General features: G+C 30.0%; 1 protein-coding gene and 1 pseudogene across 1 annotated transcript; both read left to right on the top strand.

Annotated features, from left to right (window-relative positions):
- LOC100777484 (4-hydroxyphenylpyruvate dioxygenase-like) overlaps nucleotides 1–18,546 on the top strand; it is a 24,997-nt pseudogene extending 6,451 nt beyond the window's left edge.
- LOC100803342 (transcription factor bHLH143) lies at nucleotides 16,980–20,745 on the top strand. Its single transcript, XM_041008928.1, has 3 exons — nucleotides 16,980–17,141; nucleotides 17,741–18,661; nucleotides 18,751–20,745. The coding sequence occupies exon 3, from the start codon at nucleotides 18,768–18,770 to the stop codon at nucleotides 19,902–19,904; it is 1,137 nt and encodes a 378-aa protein (XP_040864862.1). The 5' UTR covers nucleotides 16,980–17,141; nucleotides 17,741–18,661; nucleotides 18,751–18,767; the 3' UTR covers nucleotides 19,905–20,745.
- The last annotated feature ends 5,337 nt before the right edge of the window (nucleotides 20,746–26,082 follow it).

The following is a 26,082-nucleotide window of genomic DNA, read 5'->3' as shown; positions in this document are numbered from 1 at the left end:
TGCTCCTCTAGGGATCTTCCTATTTGTTTGGAACTCATGAAGACCACAACAAATATCATCTTCCAAGACATGACAAAGACTTGATGAAAGTAAAGTTGTACCTATCTGGACCAAGGCTCTTGCTGCCTTCACAATCCTAAATCTCATGCATAATTTGTTTATAAGAAAAAAGGCATGTTAGGAGAGCATTATCTTCAACACCAATAGATTTGAAAAACACTCAATCCAAAGTTAGCTCAACATCCCTAGGCTCTTTAAACTTTTTGGTGAAAGAAATTTTTAATCTCCTCTTTGACACCTTTCAGATCATCAATCCAAACACCTTCCTTCAATAAGCCTTTGACACCATTTATTCTCCTCCTTCGATTGACAATTGAATGGAAGAATCTTGTATTATTATTGCCCTCTTTAAGCCATTTGATCCTCGATCTCTGGTGTAGGAGTAATTCAAGTCTCCTTAATATCTCTCCATGTTGTTCACACAAGGTTGCTCTTCAAGCCAATTCGTCACTTGATAGGCCATGTTGTTCGTTCCTAATATCCAAGGCATTAATCTCCTTGCCAAGGATTAATGTTCTCTCTTCTAAGTTGTCAAACCTTCCTTTATTCCAAGCACAAATCTCTTTCTTTAGAACTTTCAACTTTTCCTTCATTCTATATAGTCCCCAACCATGGATTTGAAGATTTGCATAATTTGCCGTCACAAAGTCACTAAAACCCTCTACTTAATGTCAAAGGATAATGTGTGCTTGTGTGTGTGTTGGTTAAATTGTCATATAAATATAAAATTATATATTGTGATATGAAATCAATTAAATATTCATTAAATTTGAATTTAAATATTAAATTTATGAAAATTATACAGGTCATAATTATTATAATTAATATAATCATACATGTTTATGAATTTAAAAATGAAAAAAATTACACCATGATAGGAAAAAAAGAAGAGATGTTGCTTTGTAGTATTTACATGGGTTAATATATACAATTCTAATTTCAAATATAAGAAAAAAATGATTCACACTAACTAAGAAAGTTAGTTAATCACATTTAATTGCATCAATTGTATTTAAAATTATTTTTTTTCAACTTACCTTTCATTGGAACTTGATATAAGGAATATAAAAGAGTTATTGGAAGTAAAACTTCAATTAAAGGGGGTGGTTTAGATCAAAATTTTAAAAGACTGTTTTAGCATAAAAAAGTTTTCTAGATTTTAAATATTATATAAGAATATTATGACTTATCAAATTTTTTTAAAGACTTTTATGATAGTTGAAATTTTAATGGATTTATATAATAAGAATTTAAAGAATTTGAAATGGTTTTATAGATTTATCATATTTGAAAGGATTCTGTGAATTTTTAAAAACACATTCAAAATTATAAGAGTTAGTGAAAAAAATAATAAGAAATAATGAGGTTTGGATGAAAAAAAGTAAAATCAATATAATTTTTTTAATCTTTTAATAACTATATTGATTCTAGCTTTATGTCCCTGTGTATTAACCTCTCTTGAAATAGCATCTTAATTCTCATTCTCACTTTTGGATTTGAACAATAGATTTAAAATTATACTTTGATTTTTTAATTTTTTCAATTACTATAATCATTTCATGATAAATCTAATGACATATTTAAATGGGATGCAATAATAAACATATACTAGAAGGGAACAATGAAGGTGAAAAATAGGTAGGAATGTTACTGAGTTATGTGGATGACGAAATTAAGGGTGACATTCATGAAAATATTGTATTGAAGAGGTGATGAACATATTCAATATAAGAAAAACATGATTAGTTTTAACACATAAGACAAATCAATAATTTAATTTAGAAAATAAAGAGAAAAGTGTAGAGAAGAGAAATATATTTGACATTTTTTATTCTAAAAGAATAAGAAAAATATATATAACATGCGTATCTTGAAGAATATTAAAGAGAGAATAAGGTATGTGGGATGAAAAAAATAATTGATAACCAATAGAAAAAGAAAGAAAAAAATCTAGCAAAATCTCAAGGGCTTGGATGAGATTGTTTGATAGATGATTTATATTAAAAATTCTCATGAAATCGATCGAGATTCTTCTTAAAAATAATACATCGAAATATGTATATTTTTGAATCCCAAAAGACTTTTTATAAGTTATAAAAAATCTTAATTGAATAATATTGAATTTTGTTGTTTTCTTTAAAAAATTTAAAAGTCTTAATTAAATACTACAAAACTTATTTATATTATTTAAAAATCCTGATTGAATACCACAAAACTTTTTATATAAAAGAAAAATCTTTTAAAATTCTGTGAAATCCTTTTCCAATACATCTTCCTAAGTGAAAAAATATTTTAAAGATAATAACATTAAATAAAATAAAATTAGTTTGAAATTTTTTAATATTTGAGATTAAGAAAAGGGTATTTTTTCTTCTTCTCATATTTAACACTGAAGGCAGGTTAAGGATATTTGATTACTAATATTTCAAATCACCTAACTCTAATCTGTAACAAATAGCATCCCAAATTCCTAAGTGATCTCATTATTCTCATAGCTAGTTACCATATTGTCATAAAGTATTTTAGAGTGCTTAATAACCAGAAAGCACGGTTCTTTAGAAAGGACCCTACGCGAAATCTTCTCGGTTAGAGTTGGGGTTTATTCTTTGATTAATTGTCTCTTCTTTGTTCTAATATGATAATTACATTACCATCTCAAGTGGATAATTTTGACTTTGAAGCACAAGTTAAAAATGAAAAGTTAAACCCTACTTTAAGAATGTAATGGAAAGCTTAACTGTAGCCTTTGTAGGAATTGAGGGTAAGATTAATGATGCCATTAATTTTTAAGCTTTCAAGAATCCCACAAAAAAGTAGAGAAGTGTAGAAGCAAGCAGGCTCGCTCGCAGCTAGGGAATTATTATTGAACTTGAGTCAATTGACAATGCATGCTCATATTATTGCGAAGAAATGGGCACACGGTGCAACTCACAAGTCATAACAAGTCTTTGGCCATTAGTATCCCACGTGTGATTGATAGGAAATTACTATTCCATATTTTTCTTTTGGCTCAACGTTAAGAATCTCATCATCATTCAGCTTACTGAAAAAAGTAAACACATGTCTCATGCACAGACAACGCAATATTTATTTACATGATATCCATATTTATGATTTTTTTTCCCAAAATACTTGTGAAGATTTATTTGATTGTCATATCAAAATCGTGAACAAACATACAGACAAAGTGACTGGTATAACTATTTGAATTTGAAAGTACGAAAAATAATATTTTATCAATATTAAATTATAAAATATTTCTTATTTTTTCAATTGGTGATATGATCTTTAAGCAATTTTAATTGTAACTATTAATATGTGATTATATGATCAAATTTTACTTGTATTTAAAATAAAACAACACTATATATAGAACATTAATAGGATTTTAGTATTGTTGAAATGAGGTATGAACTTTGGCAACTAGACCTACTTTTTACAAATGAGGTTTTTGAGGCAGATTGCCTTCAATCTCGCGGATACTTCCCTGGAATAGTTAAGAAATGTGGTTTACATGTTCCTTATCCCAATTTTTTTTAAAGAAAACATAAGATATATGTATTGACAATATAAAACAGTTTTATATTACCATTTAATTATAAATTATTATGTATGATATGCTTACTTAATTTTATAATAGTTATTTTAAAAGTTATATTAACATTGATTTCTGATTAATAGAAGTTTTTATTTATGTATATTTTTTAATTTAAGAAACAAGCAATATTGTGTGCAAGACGCTAATGCTTGGATCATGCATCTAATGCTTACAAGAAATGCATAGTTGGTTACATATGGAACCATTATTCCAGGTTGACATACAATATATATGGTGGATGGGCCCTTAGTGTGTATTTGTAAAGAAGTTGTGCCAATAAAAGTTGGTTTAGTGGTAGAGAATCATACTCATATTTAATTGTTAATGTGAGATTTTATTTGTAGATGACTTATGATTGTAAGTATTTTTGTTAGTATTTTTTGAATCTAAAAGTATGTTTTAATCTTGTGAATTTTGAAGACCTAAATCACCTAAATTTTTTGTTAAAAAAATATAACGAGTGCTGGCATAATTAGAAGCAACCTTAAACTCCAATATTTCAAAACAGCATGATTCTTTACAAAAATGAACTCTCCCACCACTTTGGCAACTTACTCATGGTGGAATAGATGTGAAGTTATTGCCTTTAATATCACTGTTCAAGATTACCTTGTCCATGTTGTCCATAAATAAAGATAAAATTGTCAATGCTCCTCCCTTTTCTTGCTATGTAAGGGACACATGTATTCAGACACAAATGTTCATGCATTACCATTATGCGTTGATATGTAATTTAAGTAATGATGCCTTCAAAATAAAAACTTTCGCAATTTTACACAAGGTTTATAAATGGTATACAAATATATTAATTGAGAAAGGATTTGACTCGGAACAAACGTGTAAAATGAGAAAATAATTTTTTTATTTATCGTGAATATAAAATTAGTTAAGATAACATAATATTTTAATTCAAATCAATGATATTAATATTTTTACTCCTTCAGTCTACATTTGCTTATTTTTAAAGAGAAAGAGCTAACTCTTAAATTTAAAAAACAACTATATATTAGCTGAGTGGTTAAATCTTGTCTACACCAAAAAAAAAAATCTTAATTTCAAATAGACACCTTATTTGGCATTAGCTGTTATTATGTACTATTATTACTTCTTATTTTTTTTAAAAAAAAATGGAGAAAAATGATTTATGAAAATTAACGAATAAATTTGATAAAAAAGAGAACCAGTTAAAATATGGAATTAATTGTCTTGGTAGTCACCAAAATGGTTGACACACGTGTATTAATGATGAAAAAATTTAAATTCTAACCAAATCTGACATAATCACTCAATTACCCACTTCAACCAGGCCGTAGTTTGGCATTAAAAAGAAAATGATGAAATTGTTCCACTTTTTTTTTGATAAAACGATAAATGGAGAAGGTTGAAAGTTCCACTCATTTTTTTTTTCCTTTGGGGGGGAATAGAAATGTGATTGTGAACAACAGAAAAAGGTTAGGGTGTGGGATAAAAGTCTAAGAAAGTGGGTGGTGTTTAACATATTATAAGGGAATGTCCGGGGAATGGATTCCCCTTCCCTTTTGGTCTAACTTTGCATTGGTTTGTGTTATTTTCAAAAAGAAAAAACTCTTAAAAAAGTTTTTTTTTTAGTGGAAAGTGGTGGATGAATGGAGAGAGCGTTATTAACTTTCCAAGCGTGGATGTTTCTGTTGGAGAATCCACAGCCAAATGGCTCCATGGTCTTATGTCCCACACACTCTCACCCCACCGATGGGTAATTAATGGCCATCCCAAAAAGCAAAATACTTTAACCCTTTATCTTCCTCACTTATTGTTTCTTTCTTGCGTGATTTTGTCACTTGGAGAGGAGGCTTAACTTAAAGGGACGGGGTTAAAATGTTCGGGTAAGGGTTGGTTGGGTAAATTTCTTTCAAATCACTTATTGGAGAAAAAAATAAAAAGGAAAAAATAAACTTTACAATGAGCTAAAATTATTTATCTATATATAAACTATGTTGTAGAAGTTTTCTCATATTAGTTTCACATGAATTAAAAGTTGATTTTTAACTTGTAGTTATATGTAAGTTAATTTTAGCTTATGGTGAGACTTTTTAGCTTAATGTTTCTAGAAAAGTTTATCCAAAAATACTTGAAGGACTACTCCAATATGTGGACGAGATAATAGACTTTAAGTGTGTTCTTAGTTAAGTTTATTTTTTTATAAAAAAATTATTAACTTTTTGGAAAGAATTACTATAAAACTAAGTATTTTTTTTATAAACAAGTGTTTTGTAAATTTTGATGTTAGTACTTTTAGAATAGAATTTCACCATACGCATGAGATCATTTTAACCAAAAAAAAAAGAAAAAAAAGACTTACTGGTCATACTTTACTATATATTTGCACTGATTTATGTAACAATTTAGGATTTTTTTATTGTAAAGATGTTTAGAATTAATTTTGACAACATTAGATGTTATTGGAATGTGTCTAAATTAAATATTAAACATCAATTTGAATTGAAATGTATGTTATGGTACAAAGAATTGATTTTATGTTATATTTGATTCATTTTTTAAAATACTTAGAAGTTACTTTGAAGTTAAAATTTAAAATAAGAATCTTAAAATTAAAGTAGAAACTATACTGGAAGCTTTATTCCTTTTAGCTAAAAGAGTTTTTGTAAGAGAGAACATGGATAGAGTTGAGAGAAATAGAGACAAAGGAGAAAGATGGGAGGATAATAAGAAAATGAGAGGGAAAAGAGAGAACCGATTGAGAGAGAGAGGAGAGCAAGGAGAGAAAAAAGAAAAGAAATGAAAAACTATTTTTGAAAATACTAGTAAAAAATGATTTTTGTATCGGTTGTTTTTTGACTTTTTAAGTCAATTTTAATGATATGTAAAATCAGCTTATATAATATATGAGTATTTTTAAATCTAGAATGGAGGTAGAAAGTTGCTTTTGTATCAATTTTAGTAAGACGTTGAAAACACTCAATTTTTCTCCTTCTGTCTTTAATTAAAAAATTCTTTTTAAATATTTGTTTGTCCTTTATTATAATTTTTTTTTTAATTTTTAGATGTATCAATTATTTTTTTTCTTCATACTCTTACTTAATTATTTTTTTTCCAAATATTTATGAGAAACAATTAAATACATAAAGAGATAAGAAAAAAATAATTTTAAAATGATAATATAAATAATTCACCATTTAATGTGATTAACTAAATCAACTATTTTTTTAAGGAAAATAAATTAGTTAAAAGGTTCTTGCATCTAGGAACGAGAATAATATATAGTTATGATTAGAATTGACATCCAAATATACAATATATTTTTTAGATTAGTTTTAAGGCAATCAAGTAGAATGTCATCCTAATATTACAAAAATGTTATTATTTCACATGCTACAATGATTTCTAAGCGATATAAATTGACGATGAGAAATGATTTTTTCTAGTAGTGAAAATGTGATTTTGAGAAAGGAATTTGTTAAAAAGTAAAAGAATAGGCCTCATCCAATAGAACATGACTGGTCAACTTGTAAACGTTAATCTAATACTATGTGTTATATATTGGCGACTCACTAAGAACCATGTCCCTCTTTTCTTCCTTTTGGTGGGCACTGGGCAGTGACCAAGAAGCTTGAGGTAGCTAGCTAGGCCATGGGGATTTGTCGTTAGTTAGGTGATCCACAAACAACCACAAAGCTCATGCCATTGCAAATTAATGTCTTATTCTCCAAAATGACAATATATTGAAAGGTAGCATATATATTAAAAAAATCTGGTAATAAAGTGACCATGATGATAAAATAACACACAGACGTGCAGAAGAATTGGCTTTATTTATTGACTCATATGCGAAGGGTATAGTTTTTTAATTGAAAAGGAATTTTGATGCTTTGCACCTTAATTAGTATTTGGTGGCAGCTGTTGAAGAAGTGCCACCAAAAGGATAGACCCAATAAATAGGATAGGGATGAAGGGGAAGAACTTGATTGGGCTCGTTGATTGTTCCCTTCACTCCAAACACGAGGGCATGAAAGTATGCATATTCTTATCAATTTAATATTGCTTAGAGTGCCTATTTTATTGGGTGCCTAGAGATCTTCTTCTCTGTGCATAAGATTTCTTTTCAGGTGATAAAATCATGGGTTGTATCCCTTTGTGTTTTCTTAGTAGGGTGGTACCATGCCCTGTTTGTTCGCAGTGTTTATGCCTTTTCCTTTTGATTATTTTATTTATTAATTTAATATTAATCCCAGTTAAGGATTGACATTGTTTTTCATGGAAAGTGCAGATGGTATAAGACCACTGACAAATCTTACCTCTCTAAAACCAAAAACAAGTTTGTTGAGTCATGACATGCATATGCATATATGATGTATCCATATTACCCTGGTAATGTTTGACATTTGTAAATAAGTAAAAAAAAAAAAAAAACAATAGTTAATGCGTAGAATACTAAATCATCAACACATGCACAGAATAAAAAGATTAGAAATACACTTTTTAATCATTTTTTTAATACATAAATTTATTGAAAAGCTAGGAAGTATATATGGTAGAAATATGTTGTATAAATAATTTAAATCTTTATTAAAACTATGACAACGTTGAGAGTGAATCACCTTTTACTATTTTTCAATTAAATTTTGTCACATATCATTTTAAAAAAACCATGTTTTTTTCTTCTTTTTCTTTTTGGCGTCCCTCTCCATAACATGGTTGTCCCCACGTCTGTATCCATGTAGATTTATCACCTGAAGTAAAACAATCGTGACAATTAGGAAATGATGATAAATCTGTCTCACTCTCCTACATAGTAAGAGTTAAAAATTGAAACCGGATGAAATATTATAGTAATTTTTTCCCCTCTTAATATAATAAGGCTTGTGCTTTTAAGTTTTAACTGCAACGGATAATTAGCGATTTTCGGGCATATTGAACCCGAATGAAGACTCTGTATATGTTGGATGAATTGGATATAGGAGACAGATTTACCGTATAAAAGAAATGTATATTCTTTGCTAAAATCTTTGTGCAAAAACAGATATGGTGTGCTAGTGTTCATGCCTTTTCATATTTAGACAAGAATGACTTTTTTTTATTAGTTTTTCAATTAATCAATTCATAGTTTTTTTTTTGGCTAATAGCATAATATTCATTTGTGTAAGTTAATGTTTTTGTTCTCTCAAAAGGTTTCATTTTTATACGAGATTCATGTAACCTTAAACAGTTTTTTTTTTTAATACCTTACACGGGTGTTTGATACATAGAACATCACATTCCGTGTCGAATTCTTGAAGCACAGAGGAGTGATTGACCAAAAAGAGTTTTTTTTTTTTCTTTATTCGGGACAACACTTAAAAAAGTCCAAATGATTTGTAATTAGATTTAAATCTTGATTGGTTAAACTTTTCTAATAGTACTTGAAAAAAATAAAATAAGTAATGAGGTAAAATAATTAGGCTCTGTTTAAATAAACTTCTTTAAAATAATTTACAAGAGAAGACAATAAAAAAGCTAAAATAAATTAAGTTTCTCCTAAAAAATAAAGTCAATTATCCACTTAAGTTTTTGGAGAAGTTAGAAAAAATTATTGGAAGAAGTACTCATATCTAGTGTCTGACAATTTCAAACAGGATTGTCTAGAAAGAGAAAAAAAGAAAAAAAATAATGTAAGAACTTTTACTAAAGTTAAGTGTATAAATTAATTTTAATTTATGAAAAAAATCTCAATTCATTTCATTTTTTTTATTTTCTTCTCTTATAAGTTTTTGCAGAGAAGATTATGTAAGAAAAAATGGTGTTCGCATAACACACGTAGTGGAATTAAATGATCCATCTTGTATTTAAAATATATTACAACAATAATAAATAAAGAAAATTAAATTGTGTTTCTGGATGCACATTTTTAAAGCAAATAAAAATTTATTCAATAATATGAAGATTATATGTATCCACAATGAGATCAATTCTTGTTCATTAACTTTTTGATAAGTAAAAATCTAAAGAAATTCTCTTTCTACTTTCAGGTTTAGAAATTATACTTAACTTTTCTAGTTTGTATCATGTACATTTTACTTTTAGGTAAATGCTTATATTTGTAGTGTTAAAGAGATATAGATTTAAGCCTTTACATAAAAGAAAGATTTGAAAATAAAAAGTATCACATCTCTCTTTATCTTAAGAAGTTTCTTGACTTAAACAAAAGATAATTTTTTAATAATCACGTGACTAATTATGATGATTAATCACATGATTTGATTGTGATATGTAACAATAAAATTTTATTCTTATTTTGTGGACAACTTCCACATTTATATATAAAAAAGATACTCTTTATTTATATTAATTATATTCTTGGTGCTAGCAAAAAATATAATAATATTCTACTTAAATATTTACCTGATTAAATTAAGTTTTTTAATTTAATTATCAAATAAATTATTTTCTTATGCAAAAATTGAAACACTTGTTTGAATGTGACCCTATAAGTTCAATATTAAACCGGTAATAAATTAATTATAATTAATTTACTAATTAAGGTAAGTGTCTAGCAACATTTCTAAACGTTCAGATAACAAGAATGCATCTTTTAACTTCAAGAAAAAATAAAAAAATAATATAATATTTTCTTCCATAAGTTACAACTCAAGGTTAACTCTAAAATATACTATTATTGTCAAATTCTTATCTTGATGAATACTTTCTTGATTGATCATTAATTCTACAAGTATTTGATCATATCAATATCAATTCAACCAGTGTAATAAGACATTAGGTGTCTAAAATTAAAATATAATAAATAATTTATTAATTACTATCATAATTTAAGGTCAAATGAAACTATTAAATTTGTTTTTGAGAATTTCCTATCGACATATCAAGATAATATTAACTATTAAGAATTTTCAATTAAATTAGTTTAATGATGACATCCACATGTGCATCATCTATACTTGTAATTTAATAAATGAAATCTATTAATCTTTATTCAATAAAAATCATCACATATATAGATTTATTTGGATTATTGATATCATGTTCATAATATGATCAAAGAATAATTAAGATTAAAATTAAAAAAAATATTTATTTCTCATTATCATAATTTCTATCATGATAATAAATTTTTAATTATAATTAAATATTTGTTAAATTAACAATTTAATAAAATAATAAATATGATAATAAAATTTTAAAAAATTCTAGAAGGTAATTGTTGATTCTAGAAGGTATCCAAACACATTAGAAATGAATTAATGGAAATAAGCACGTTTAGAGAATGCTATCAATTTCTAATGATATTCAGTAATCAACAAGCTAGGATGATAATTCTATGTCCAGCTAATAAACCATCTCAATCGAAGCAATCCAATGATAATGATATTTTGGTGCGTGCTAATAAACAGAACCGTTTACATAATCACATCAAGAACAATAAGATTCGTAACAATTTATAACTTTGGTAGTTGGGACTGTAAAGGAAATGGTGAAAAAGATGTCGATAAAAAAAAATGAAAAAAGATAAAATAAAGTAAAATTGACGAAAGGAAAAGTTCTGCCTATAGGGATGATAGAACAAAGGACCCAAAGAAAAAGTAGAGCAAAGTGTGGCTGTAGAAAGTTTTGGTCAGAGTACAAAATAAAAACAGAAAAAAAGGTTTTGAGTCAGTGTAAGAAAGAACAAAACCAAATCACAAAGCATCTATCAACCGGCGTATAAAGTGGAACAGTCTTTGAATATTAGTGAGCGAGGTCACCACCAAATTTACCCATTTGTGAATGCAAAGGTTAATATTTGAGACAATAAAGAGGCGATCTATAAATGAATGAATAATATTAAAAAGATCTCTAAGTGAATGGAAAGGTTAACTACGAGATAAATAGTCATTGGACATTCGTAAAAAGGGTACACACTACACATATTATATTCATGGTATATAACATTATACAATTAATATTTAAATGTGAATATGCTTTCTCCAAAGGATATGGCCCCCAAGGTAAATCCTCCAAGAAAGCTAGCTAAAAGGTGGTGTCTCATCTTCAATTAAGAAAATATCAAATCTCAATCAACACTGTAAATGCACAAAATATTATAGATAGACTTAATATATTTTTGTTTATTGTATGGTAAAATGTTAGTTGGTGATAATTGTATTGAAAGTTGTCAGTAATTCTCATTTGGTATTCAATAAAAACTTACCTAAATCGGCTTAATAAACCCTAAAAGATCAAAGTATTGTTATGTATCGTAATTTCAAATGTTTTTTTTTCTAATTAATTAGAATATCAGAACATGTCAATTTACGAACAATAAGTGAAAAAATGTCTTGTAAAAACCAATTACAAAATTTAACGAGAATGAATATAACACGTAAAGTTTGTGAGATAATCAACATTTGATCCTTACAAAAGACATCATTAGAGAAAAATAAAGAATTTAAAAGTGATCGATTAAATTTTAAATTAAAAACGAGTCCAATAATCATTTCAAAGAATCAAAACTTGTGAGAATTTTTTGGAGTCTTGTTGGAGAAACAAAGATCCTAAGTAGGATGATTAAATAATCACAAGCACAACTACAAAATTCTTTAAAAATTATACTGGTAGAACAAAATCTCAATTAATGATAAAGAATTTTGCATATATAAAAAAGATTTAAAATAATCTTAAAGATATGACTTACGAGCTAAGTATTTTAATAAACCTTAATATTATTTTTAGTCGAATGAAATGAAATGAAATGTATGGCACAAGATTTAATAAATATAATTAATATGCAAACTCAAGTAACATTAGTCCTCAATAATCCAAAAAGTTATTGCTTCTGTTCTCCGACTCCATGATCAAACAACATTTCCTCATTCAAAGAGCTGTCAAGTTTGTCCGATTATGGAAACTTGTATTTTGAAAGATGAGCTTCTTATTCTGCTGTAAGATTTTAATCAAGTACTACGTTCGAAGATGTTTTTTTAAGTAGGATGAAGAGGAATAAGAAGGCCATTATTGTATTCCTATTATGAAATGTTAGGGTCAGTCTTTTGTGAAACATTATAATACTTCTGATTTACCAATTAATACAAATCACTGTCTAATTCCCATAAAACAATTTGCTATGCTACGTACTACAGCTGGTACAATATTTGTTCATCAAATTTCACCATATATGACGTAAATAATTCTATCTAGCTACAAAAGACTGGCCATGGCATATTGTGGCTGACATGATAGTTCTTGTTCATGTTTGGTAATTAGGTTGAACAAACTCTATTTACACACAACAATAGAATCTGTTGTAAACATCAAATCTGAGGGAAGAATATCCTCTCCAGTAATTGAAAAATCTGGATGAGATCTCAGTTGTTCATTAATTTTAATACTTAATAATTTTATTATATAAAAAATACAAAACATGTATGAATGATAAGATTTAATACTGGTGGTCACTCAATTTCTCTCATCTGGAGAGGATCCATACTCAAAGCAAAGAGGGTTGATATGGTTGTAGGTTAAGTAGATCAAATTTATAACTAATTTTGACACAGTCAATTTTGAATAATAAACATAATTATGATGTGTATTCACCTTAATATTGGTAAAGGTTTCACATTTGAATGCATACACAATGTGGAGAATTGAATTCTGGTTATATAATGAAGAGTTTCATCATCTAGTAAGATAGTTTCATCCAATGGATTAGGATGATCAACTCATTTTACAACTAATAATATTAAAATAAAAACTTAATTGTATGTTTATGAACCCATTTCGTATGGGAATAACTATTCAGCGTATGTTTGATTTTGGAAATAAAATGAAAAGAAAAAAGAGCAAAGAAAATAAAAAGAAAGGGAAGATAGTAGGAGAAAAAAATTGAAAGGAAGAAAGTTAATTTTTCTTTTTTAAGAAAATGTGAAAATGATAAAACAAACCCCTAATAAAAGAATGAAATGTGAGATAAATAAAAATATTTGTTTATTTTAAATGTTTTTTCTTCTCTTCTATTCCATCTAAATTTAGAGAGATATAATAGGAATGTATAAATTCATGTCCAACACTTTTTTTCCTTTCTCATAAAAAAGAAAGGAGTGTCAATCACACTCTATTCCATCTTTTCACGGTAGCAAACAAAGTATTAGTATGTGTTTTGGGTGACGGCAGGATGAAGTAAAATTGTGACCAATTTCATGGTGGAGTTCAAACAACACATTGTTGTTATTCAAAATTTAGGATGATGATTTTTGTACCCGGAAATTGATTTCTTATAGTATCCACACACACTAGTGTCCCTATTTTTTTGGTTGGAAGTATAGAGTTCCTTTGTTTTAAAACAATAATTAATTTCTCTTATTATTGTGCACGTATTTTAAAGTAAATTTTATGATTGGAATTTATATATACACATATTCTAATAATGATTTAAGATTAGTTAAAATTAAAATACTTTATTCAACTTTAAAACAAACGGACACTGATAAGATGACAGTGTATTTTTGGGTATTAGTGTACGTTTAGACACAGGTTAAATTTTAAAAAAAGTAATTATTTTCAACTAGAAGGTAAGTAAGATTGTTAATTAGGAAACAAATCTTACGCAAACTTATACTAAATCAGGTAGTTGTAGAGCCCGCATTGGCCAAACTCATGTTGATGATTATTTTGATGGTTTAGGCACATCCATATATCACATCAATGGAAAGTATAATGGTACTCTTTGGCGGGACCAACGCCTACTAAGCTTTTAACCCAAAGTCCCAAACCCTAAAGTTAGGCCATCCATGGTTAATAAGGAGAAATACACCGTCATGTGGTGTGAGTGAGTGTGAGATTTTTTATATATATAATAAAGTATTAGTGTGTGAGAGATATGATGTACTATTTGCTGATGGGTGGGTCCCTCTATAATTTCTGCTTTGAACGGTCAAGCTACAAATTATTGATGTTCATGTGAAAACATTTAGATGCACACCTTTTCCATCTTGTAACCCCCCTCATCACCTCCTTTCATGTTCTCATTTTTGAAATTTTTTCCCTTTCTATTCTTCTACTTCTTCCATCTATCACGATGATTGTATATTTGTAGTATTTTTTTTTATGTTTATATATGTTTGCTTTTGAGCTTAATTAAATTTTTCATACAAATTAAGTATGCTGCATGTAGTTCAAGTTTTGCAAACAAATTAAGTGCCACGTTAGTTTTTTTTAATAATTATTTGTTTTTTGGTAATTGTGTTGAAGAAAATGTTAAAAAATAATTAGTTGTTTTGCTGAAAAAAAGTTAAACCAAGCATGCGCTTACCTGTGTATAGAGAATTCACTGTGCCACATGGCTAAATGGATTATAGAAGTGTATAGGGTAATTGTTGATTTGATATACAGTCCTAAATGATACCGTGAAACAAAAGTGGAGTAGATGATAAAATTAACAAGAATACTCAAGTAATCAAGTTATTGTAAAGTTTAAGCTGAGAACAGTTTTGCATTTGAAGAGGGAAATTAACCAACTGGATTGAATAGTTTGAGTCTACGTAGTTTATGGACAATTTCTCTTTATCATAGTCCAAACTATCACACAATGACTATTATAATTTGAAAAAGAGAAATTAATTGTTTTTATAATCATGAGAGAAATAAAGAAAAATGTGAATTTATGAAAATTGTTATAAAAATAAAATTTATTATATAAATGATATTAGTGTGAAAAAAGTTGAAGTTGGTGATAATGGAAACTGTACTTAGTAAATAAAGGATACAAAATTTGACTCTCAAGTTGCGAATGGCTAGTTTCATAATAGAATCTATATAGTCTTGGCTTATTAGTCTAAACGCGTGATATAGACAATGTTCACTATTGATTGAAGAAAAGTAACTTGTAACAATGACAATAACAGTGTAGTAGCATGCATGTTAAACAAAACTGTTAAATTTTAGTACTTCCATATTTGAGTTGAAAAAAAAGAAAATTAATCATCATAGGCTTTTCCACCTAGTATTATCTGGTTTTTCTTAATCTCTTCGCATCACATTTGGATTTGCGATTGCCAAAATAGCAAAGGATGCATGGTAGCACACTAGCACTTAACGAGGAGAATTGTCTGATCTACGAATCATAGACATTTACATTTACATTTACAATTAAAAGATATGATAAATGTTAATACGTGTTCTCGTGACATTAGTTAAAAATATTTTTATATGTAAAAGTATGTTTTTTATAATTTTTTTGATATTTTTTTACTCTAATTTTTTCAATTCCTTGATTAATATCTAAAGGACATTAATTAGTTAGACCCAAAATATATTAGTACTAATATGTTCTTCTGTTGGTTGTTGTCGTTGTAAGATGGAAAACTATTTGCAGATTTCCTCAAATGACCGTACAGAAATTGTTTTGTGCAGAGGTGGGACTATATAGCTGGTGAATAATTATGAAGATTGAGAGGGACAAAATAGGAATTTGGAGTTATATATGAGCATTTCATAGCCTGGGGTAATAAGCAATGCACATGATGGAGATTCGTCCAGGGGAACGGGGACAAGCCAACCACACTTAACCACACCGTGTGGTTAGGTTCTAACCCGAGGTCAAGAGTGGTGGGTGAGGGTGAGTAATTCATTCACCACAAGGTCATGTGATAGAATTACCCACGGGGCCACACACACACATAACATAATAATCCATTTTAACTTAACCTGAGGTTTAGGCTACTACTGTGGTTCATGATTGTGCACTTAATAGCTTGCGTCCTCACCCCTCACGCACGCACGGACACGTATGAAATGAATCAACCTTCCACAACACTCTCAACTTTCCTTTTCCTTTTCTTTTGATTTATTATATTACATGTTTAAATATGTTTTTTTTTTCTTGTAAGGTAACATTTTTTATTTTTATCTTTTATAAGTTATTTTTTTAATTTTAATTCTTGTAGATTGATGTTTTTTTAATTTTGGTTTTAAGATTTTTTTTTATTTTTATCTCCATAAATTTGTATTTTTTTTTATTTTATCCCTTGAAAATTTTAGTTTTTTTATTTATAATCCATACAAGTTTATACTTACAAGAATTAATATTAAAAAAATATAAATTTATTGGAACAAAAAATAAGTAAAATATTTTATAGAATCAAAATTGACAAAACATAAATACTGAGAAACTAAAATTAAAAAAATTAACTTTAGAAGGAGAAAAAAAACGCTCACTTACCCGAAAAAAACCATATTTAATCCTTTATTATATTTATCCTGCGTTTTTTTTTATATTTAATGATTAGTAATATATAAATTATTACTATTATTTTGATCTACTACTACTACTACTTGAATCAAGGGTATAATGTCTCAATGCATTTTTCTATATAACTCAACTCCTCATCTCTCGCCTTGGTTACACACAACACAGTTTCCACTTTCCACTTTGACTGTACCAAAGTCACGCTTGCTCCCTCTCTCAACGGCTTCCCTCTTCTTCCTCTCTCTCTCTCTCTCTCTGGACACACACATCCTTGTAAGTTCTTGTTCCTTTTCATGAATCTTATGTTTTCTTTACTTACTCTTCCTGTGTGTGTGTGTGTGTGTTTGTCTGTTTTGTTTCCAAATTTGGTTCTTAGTTAGCCATAGGATAATTTAATGTTTGCATAAATTGCTTAATTTTTGGAGAGCTTCAATTCACACACCTGAATCTCATTTATTGCACTAGATCTCGTGGGCAAATCTGTTTCCTTAAAAAAATTGTATTTTTTTTAGGTAATTCTTGTTTCCATTCTGGAGCTTGGCGCTCTTGAATTTTATGTATGTATATATGTATGTATGTATGTATGTTCCTTTTCTTATTTAGCGTTGCAACTTTTAAGGTGTCTCTGTTTTTATGTTTCTAATGAAAAATTATATCCTAGATTAGCTGAATCTCAGTAATTTCCCTGCTCTGAAGGTTTTGTTTTGCGAAAATACGATTCAGGGAAGGAGAAAAGGAAATGAAAAAGTTGAAACTTTTTCCGTTCCTGTTTTGATCTTACTTTTTTTTTTATTTGGTTCTGATTTGAGCTGAATTGAAAGGTGTTAATCTGTGCTAATAGTTAGATCTGTATTGTATGAATTCAATTGCAGGGTGTTGAACGGGTTTTTGGGTGAAGGAGTAGTGTTGGTGGCTTCATCTTTTAGTGAATAAGGATACAGCAGCATGCGGTGGTGGCTTACTCTCTCTGTTGATGTATACCGCAAAGTGATTTCCTTGAATCTGTATTGCAAAGTTATTCTGTAACTCTTAAGTCCCTTTTGATCAAAAAACCTTTTACAATCATCTCACTCATCTCTTCCTTGCCTTGAATCAATGGGATCCAATTTTTTTGTTGTTGTTCCTTGTTATGTCCGTCAGATCAGCTGAAGAAACCCACCCCCAGCTTGTTTCAACCTCTTCTTTTCAACTTAGCCTCTTTAAACATTTTAGTTGTCATTAGTTTCTAGCCTTTTTCTCCTTGGGTGTCTGTAGACAAGTCAAATTAGTATCTTAGTTTTGTGTATTGCTAATTTTTTCATAACCGGTTTCACTACTCAATTTGGAGGGTTCAGACTTCAGATTCATTGTCTCTGGGAACATAGTTGTTCTTCCATTTTGAAGGGTTGCAAAAGTAGTTATGGTGTGCCAAGCAGCGAGTCAAACCAGATTTCGGGCATTGAAACATGAGAATGGAACTGCAGGGAGCTCCACCATAATAGTTAGGGTTATAGCATGCTTCCAACCTCTCACAGATTGTCAGGTATATTATCCTAGAACTGAAGAAACTGTGGTTATTCTTTCTTCTATTTATTTTTTAATTTTTGTTCTTTTAAGGAAAGCATGAACTGATGATGATTTTTGTTTTGGGTGTTTTCAGGCTGAATACTTCCGTCATTTGCTCAAGCCTGTCACGTAATAGTTTTTTGCTTTGTTCGTTTTGGGTTAAGCTGGTGGTTTAGTTGTTTTCCTTGTTGGCGAAAGAGTTACCAATAGTAAAAGATAGCACTTGTGTTTGATTCGTTTTTCTTCAGGTACATATTGCATTGTTTATTTTTCCATTCATTCATTTCTTTCATTTGTGGTTATTTGTTGATTCACAGCGTGCTTTGAAAATCTTTAGGTGATTGTTGTGGTTGAATGGGAGAAGATTGCGGAACCTGGATTCCGGAGCTGCATTTTGATTGGCAATCTCCTAATTTGAGCTCCTTCGATGCTGCTGCACCCTTTGGCGCCAGGAAGCAAAGTGGTACTTCTGCAGCTATGAATCTGGGTGCCAACGTGGTCACGAGTAATGCGGCAATGCCAGTTTATGCATCCTCTGCGCTGCCTGATTCGCAGTCAGGACATTCTGGTGAACCTCATGGTTGGTTTTATTGTTTGCCTCGCTTTCGACAGGGATTTACTATGCCTGCTCGTAACTTCAATGCAAAGGAAAAACTCCCTGCTGGCCACGCGAAAGATTTAGGCGAGGAAATTGCGCCGAATGGGGAACTGGGTTTCCCTCAGAAGCAATTCCTGGTTATTGATCAAACGGGTGATCAAACAACTCTTGTTCATAGTTCAAGGTTTGGGGGTCCTCTTGCTTCCTGGAATTCAAAGCTGCATGGTTTCAACAATTTGAACAATGGGAATGAATTGCTTAATTTAAGGAGAGATGTGAATCATGTGGTTGGACTTGGACCAACTTTGAACGATAAAGTTGATGAAAATCAAAGAACTGATGATGACATTGAAAGCGAGATGCATGAGGACACCGAGGAAATCAATGCATTGCTTTACTCTGAGAGTGATGGTTATTCCACTGAGGATGATGATGATGATGAAGTTACTAGCACAGGACATTCACCCAGTACAATGACCACACACGATGATAACCAGGAAGAACCGGATAGGGGAACCGCCAAAGAAGTTGCTAGCTCCGTTGGAGAAACAAAGAAGCGAAAACTATGGGACGGTGCTTATGACGACGGCGATATGCAGTTCATGGACACTGCTAATTCTCTGAATGGGAAAAGACTCTCCGAAGTTGGAGATGATGCCGAATCAAAATGCTCCAGTGGTGGCAACGGTAGTAGAGGGTTAGGTGAAATGGGTTCCTTGTCAGGCAATAAAAAGATGAGAAAGGAGAAGATTCAAGATGTTCTGAGCATTCTGCAATGCATAGTTCCTGGTGGAAAGGACAAGGACCCAATTGAGCTTATTGATGAAGCCATTCGTTGCTTGAAATCATTGAAACTCAAGGCCATAGAACTTGGACTTGATGCTACTATATAAGTTTTGGATAATTGGAAATCAGCATAATTTTATCACTTATTTAGTACGTTATCTTTGTGTTTTTGGGTTGTAGAATAAACATAGGTATGAAGGGTGTTGTGGTAGTGGTGAGTGTGAATGAATGTGAAATGAATCCCTTGAAGCCCTTCAATTATTAAGTTGGAAGAAGATAGAGAAATCAGGTGGTTTTGAGTAATGGTAGTAGTTTGTGTGTGAAGAAAGAGGTGAGGTATTATGCCGCAATAAAGGAAAAAACAAAAATGAATGATTAGTCCATGTCTTGGGGGTTAGAGAAAGTAGCACTAACGCTGGCATGGGGTGTGTGAGCTGTATTTTTATTTTTATTTTTAATGAGAAGACCACTGGTTTATCCAAAAAAGTAACCCAAAAACGAGAGTGCACGCCTCTTGGCTGTTATGGGGCCCCCAACCTCACTTCCTCTTTTTGTAACCCTGTCGTGTTTAATCCTTTGTGGGTTTGCCTTTTCTCTGATGTAGAAATGATCACTAGCAGGGCTAAAGCACCCTTCCCTTTAGAGAGAGAAATTGTGACAACTTTGGCTAAAGGGGGGGCCCTGCCCTTGTCCATTTTTATACTTGACGGATGGCACAGTAATGTAACAACACGCTTGTGGGAAAACACTGATTTTCGTGTGTTTTAGTGCTATTGTTATTATGGGCCTTCCCTTGGAGGGTGTATGGACTTGTTACAGAAGAAGGGAAGGGTGATATCTTGGTCGGATGTAATTTAATGTGGTTGGTGCTACTGTTGTCTTTTTGCCTATGTAGTTACGTCGCATGCACGCATTTAATGATATGAGAAAGTGATGTGCTGTTTAGAACTTCTATCTTCATATTTAAATGCCATTATTATTAGTAGGAGTATTTATGGAGATAGTATTTGATTGATTTGTATGTGGATTGATTAAAATTTATATTTTAAGTATGAAAAGTTCTCTCTTGAACCATGGATGGTGGGGTGGGTCCAAGGGGACCACAGCGTTGAATTATTAATGAGGAAGATACATGTGACGTGTGTGTAATAGAGAGAGAGAGAGAGAGAGAGAGAGAGAGAGGGTGGCACGGGTGGGATTGTGGTGAGTAGTCAATAGTCATGGTAGGTATCAAACAAAAGAAAGAATCTTATAACAGTGTTTTGTTGAAGTCCATTGATTTTTCTACAGTACAAAAGAAAGCATGCCATTGCTTGAGGCTTGAGCAGCTTACTAGCATGGGTTTTCCTTCCTTTCTTTTCTGGGTGGAGGACAGAGAGAGGGTGGACTCGAAATCTTTTATTATTTTAGGATACTTTTGGTCAAACATTTTTTAGTTCACATTTGCATTATGTGAAATAAAATGTCAGTGAATTGCCTTTTGGTGTACTAACCACTAATAATTTTTTTTTGGTATTAAAATGGCTGCTACTTATATAAGCACTCATAAAATTATTAATAACATATGGCAATAAATCCACTATATTTTGCAGAAACAAACAAAACAACTACATTTGTATTCTCTTTTTCTTTATTACTATGTTATTAGAGTATTCATCAACTTTTATTGATGATGAATCTTGATCGAAAAATCTAGTTGGTCATGTTTGATGGGATCTCCCCTCAATTATTTTTTTTCATGTATAACATTCGAACTCGAAATTGAGTCTAATATTACTTACACCAATGATCTTTTGGTATTACATTTGTATTATATACAAACAAAAAAAATGACATGGACTAAAAAAATTGTTATATTGGCAACTACCACAAACATATTTTAAGCTAATTATATTCTAAAAGTGACGAGAATAATGACTTGATTTAAGAGTTCCAGTGCTGGGTTCCATGGATGGGCAGGTTTATGTTCCTCAAGCGAGTCTCGTTTGAATTAGAAAACAAAAAAAAATGCATAGTTTTCCTTAGCTGGATAGAACAAGAAGTTAGTTTATGTGAAAGATGTGGTTGGCTTGAACATATATAGCAATCTATAAAAATGATGGCGTGCTACAAATTGTACCTAACATCTCCATAGAAAGTTTAGTGTCTTAAGGAATCGAATAAGAGTCTAAAACAAGATGACGAAAGGGAATATATATTTAGAGACAAAAATCGAGCAGACATGACTTATCACATGCTCTATTCTGATTCTCCAGCTCTATCGTTTTCTTCAATTTAATTACACCAATAATTTGGTGGACACAAGTGGAAATACGTGAGTAAGAATTCCTTAACCCTCTTGTGTACAAATCTATTATATGTACTATTGTGCACTCACTTCACTGGATATATTAATAAATAGTTTAACTGTTGCAAAATTCTAATAGTGTACTTTCCGCATCCAAAGTCTTCATTGACGGAATTCGTATCCCACATTTGGACACACATAAATAGATCAATCCACTATTTTAATGTCTTTTCCACGTCACATGATATTAGTTTTTGTAACTGAGTCTTTGATAAGTGTTTAACGTGAAAATCTGTTAAGTAATCAAAATGTAATTTGTTATTGCTTTTACACTTATTTTTATCGATCACAAATAACTTATTTTATTTAGTATAATAAATTTATAATTTTATTTTTTTTATTCAAACTAATAGTTGATGTAACTTTTAATTAAAGGAATTATGAAAAATTAGTCAAATATACAAGAGATTTTAACATAATCAAATATTATTATATCATGTTCAACAATAGTCATTTTGATTATTATTTCTTTGTAACTAGAGTTGTTTTTAGTAATCAAGAAATGCTTAGATTATAAGTCAAAAATATACTTATTTCGAATATAGTTATAAAAGTACTTTTTGAATGAGTTTATAGTTTGTAATAAATATGTTTTCAAAACGAGTAAAAGCTATATCAATTTGAGTGGTAAAAAGTTAAAATGCAAAAAAAGAGAATGACTTGCAAAGTAAACTGCTTTGAAGGTAAATCCATTTGAAATGCAATCAAAGATAAAAGATAAAATGACAAAAATGTAAAGTGCTTTTGAAATGTAAATTGAGATCAAATGATAAAATAAAAGTTCTAGAAAAGTAAAGAACAACAAGTAAATTAGTTTAGAGTTTAAAAAAAATGAAGATCGAAAAAAATATAAAGTTTGAAGAAGAAATGTAAGAAGAAAAGATTGAACAAAATGTAAATCAATCAAAGAAAGAAATTACATGATCAGTAAATTGCATTAAGAAATGGGTTCGAATATACACATTGTCATGGTAATCGGTAGTCATTTTCCTTGTGCAGGGTGTTGGTATAGAGGTTTTTGTGATCTTCGCAACCAAGGAAAAATGTCCATTAGCCTTCTTATTTATAGCCTATTTTGATCCAACAGTCAAATTTCAAGATCTATACAAGTGTATAGTCTAATTTGAACTAATTATCCTAAATTCTGTCATCTATGTCTTTGTGTTTTCCATTAGAAAACCGTTAGTTATTGCTTTTGCACTTTTGATCGAAATAACATGCCTTCGATATTTTTCTCTTCATATCTTTGAGGAACATCTAACTTCGACAAACCATCTTCTGATGTAGTTTCCATCTTCTAAGTCTTCATGTTTTCAATTATCCATCAAACTCGATCTGTTTACTGTATTTTTTTATTGTCATTTTAACATAACTTCATTATTATGCTCTTTTGTTTCTTTCCATTCCCATACTTAGGAAAAATTCACTAACACCCTTAACAATAAGCCTATTGGAAAAAAGATAAAATAAAAAACTCAATATTTTGTTGCATGGTAATGAGACACAAATGGTGACAACCTTAGTCTTAGAACTTGGAAGCAAGCTTGCGGACTCAAATGAGTGAAATTAAATGTCAAATTTATGTTCAAGAGTATTAGAATGACAGAAGAAAGAAAAATTGAGATTGAAAAACTGCTATTATTCAACCCAACTAACAATAGATTACAAAAGTGATTATATAGTTGGATAACAACCAACTATCATAACTGTCAACTAACTAGAGTTAGTTGATACAACTATCACAAAGCTATCAACACTAACATACTAAAAAACTAACAATAACTAACTAACTACTAACTAGAGAAGTTAGAATAACAACCAAACAAAAAAATACACATCGAGTAATGAGTACTCTTATGCTCCCTTGAAAGCTCAAGAGGTTTGGAAGAAAGTCTTTCAACTACTCTAAGCTTGGACCTGAACAAAAGAAACAAAGCAGGAGATAAAGCCTTGGTCAAGATATCAACCAGTTGATCAATTGCAGGAACATGAACAACATTAAGTTTTTTAGTCAGAACTTTTTCTCTGACAAAAAATAAATCCATCTCCATGTGCTTGGTTCTAGAGTGAAGAACAGGGTTATGAGCCAAAGAGACAGTATTGGTATTGTCACATAGAATAAGAGAAGTGGTATAAGTAACTTTAAGTTCAGAAAGAAGAGACTAAATCCAAGTTACTTTTGTTGCCATAAGAGCCATACTTTTGTACTCAACCTTAGTGTTGGATCTTACCACAACTAACTACTTTTTAGACCACCAAGAGATGAGATTAGGGCCAAGAAATATAACAGCATCGAAAGTTGACCTTCTGTCATCAGGGTCAGAAGCCTAATCAACATCACAATATGCATGAAGAGAGAAGGAATTATGAAAAGAGGCAGCCTGAAAATGTAATCCTTAAGAAATAGACCCTTAAGATACCTCATAATTCTCTTTACAACTTGCCAATGCTGATCAGAAGGCTTAGACATGAATTGACACACCTTATTGAAAAAAAACTAATTTCTTTATGGTAGCATACTGCAAGACCCTAACTATGGACTTGTACAAGGAAGGATCAGTAAAGTCTTTTGAGCCAAGCTTAGTCAATTTGTACCCTCCAACCATATGAGAAGAGATATGATTATCCTTATCCATATTAGTCTTAGCCAAGAGATCTCTAATGTAGTTAGACTGATTGAGAATGCAGATCCATCTTCTAAGTCACCCAGATCTTTGAGAGAAAACACAAGATTCAATTGAGATACAAGGAAGTGAATTAACTTAATGTTGTTACAATAACAATAATTTCATCTACATAGACCAAGATGTAGATAACAAACCCTTTTTTTAGAATATACAAAGAGTGATGGATCACATTTGTTAGAAGAAAATTTGAGGCTGAGAAGAGTAGTCTTGAATTTATCAAACCAGGTTCTAGGTGGTTGCTTTAGGCCATAGATAGCTTTGTGTAATATGCACACTTGATGTTTGTTTGAGGAAACAAACCCTTGAGAAATTGTTATTCTTCAACCCAGTTAACAACAAATTACAAAGGTGATTATATAGTTGGATAACTACCAATTATCATATTTGTCATCAACTAACTAGAGTTAGTTGATATAGATGTCACAAAGCTGTCAACACTAATAAACTAAACAATTAACAATATCTAGCTGAATGGGCTTGATGTGTGACCCTTTGAATGAATTTAGGATAGACTCTGATACCATATTAGAATGAGAGAAGAGAGAGGAAAATTGAAATTGAGAAATTGTTATTATTCAACCCAGCTAACAATAAATTACAAAGGTGATTATATAGTTGGATAACAACCAACTATCATAATTGTCATCAACTAACTAGAGTTAGTTGATACAGATGTCACAAAGCTATCAACACCAATAAACTAAACAATTAACAATATCTAACTGACTGTCACAAAGCTATCAGCACTAACAGACTAAACAACTAACTAACTACTAACTAGAGAAGTTAGAATAATATCCAAACAAAAAGGATATACATCGAGTAATGAGTACTCTTATAAAGAACAACAATGATAATTGGTAGCGCTATTAAATTTGCACTCACTTAATAGCTGTCTTGGATATTTGATAATAGGTGGAATAGAAAAAAATGTGAAGAAATAGAATGAAGTTACTACATATTATATGTAAAAAAAATGAAATAAAATTTTAATTGTTCATTAGTAAATTCAAACTTAATTTTATCATATATTTTACATATTGAAAAGGAAAAAAAAATAGGCAGAAGAGGCAATGAAATAAATTTTATTAGGTCATGTTTCATATTATTTTTAATTTTAAACAATCGAAATTATGATAACTAAGTGTGTTAGATTCTATTCCGTTTCATTCTATCATTTTTCTTCAATCCAAACATTACTTGTGATTCAAGAATTGGAAAAATTGATGGTCTTGATCAGAATAATAGGGC

The sequence above is a fragment of the Glycine max genome, chromosome 14, assembly GCF_000004515.6.
Source record: "Glycine max cultivar Williams 82 chromosome 14, Glycine_max_v4.0, whole genome shotgun sequence".
NCBI classification, from domain to species: Eukaryota; Viridiplantae; Streptophyta; class Magnoliopsida; order Fabales; family Fabaceae; genus Glycine; species Glycine max.
Note: the sequence above shows the minus strand (reverse complement) of the source record. Positions and strands in the feature narration are given on the sequence as shown.

What these genes read in the sequence shown, in the direction of transcription:
- LOC100803342 (XM_041008928.1), top strand. Translation starts at nt 18,768, where the DNA reads ATGGGAGAAGATTGCGGAACCTGGATTCCGGAGCTGCATTTTGATTGG.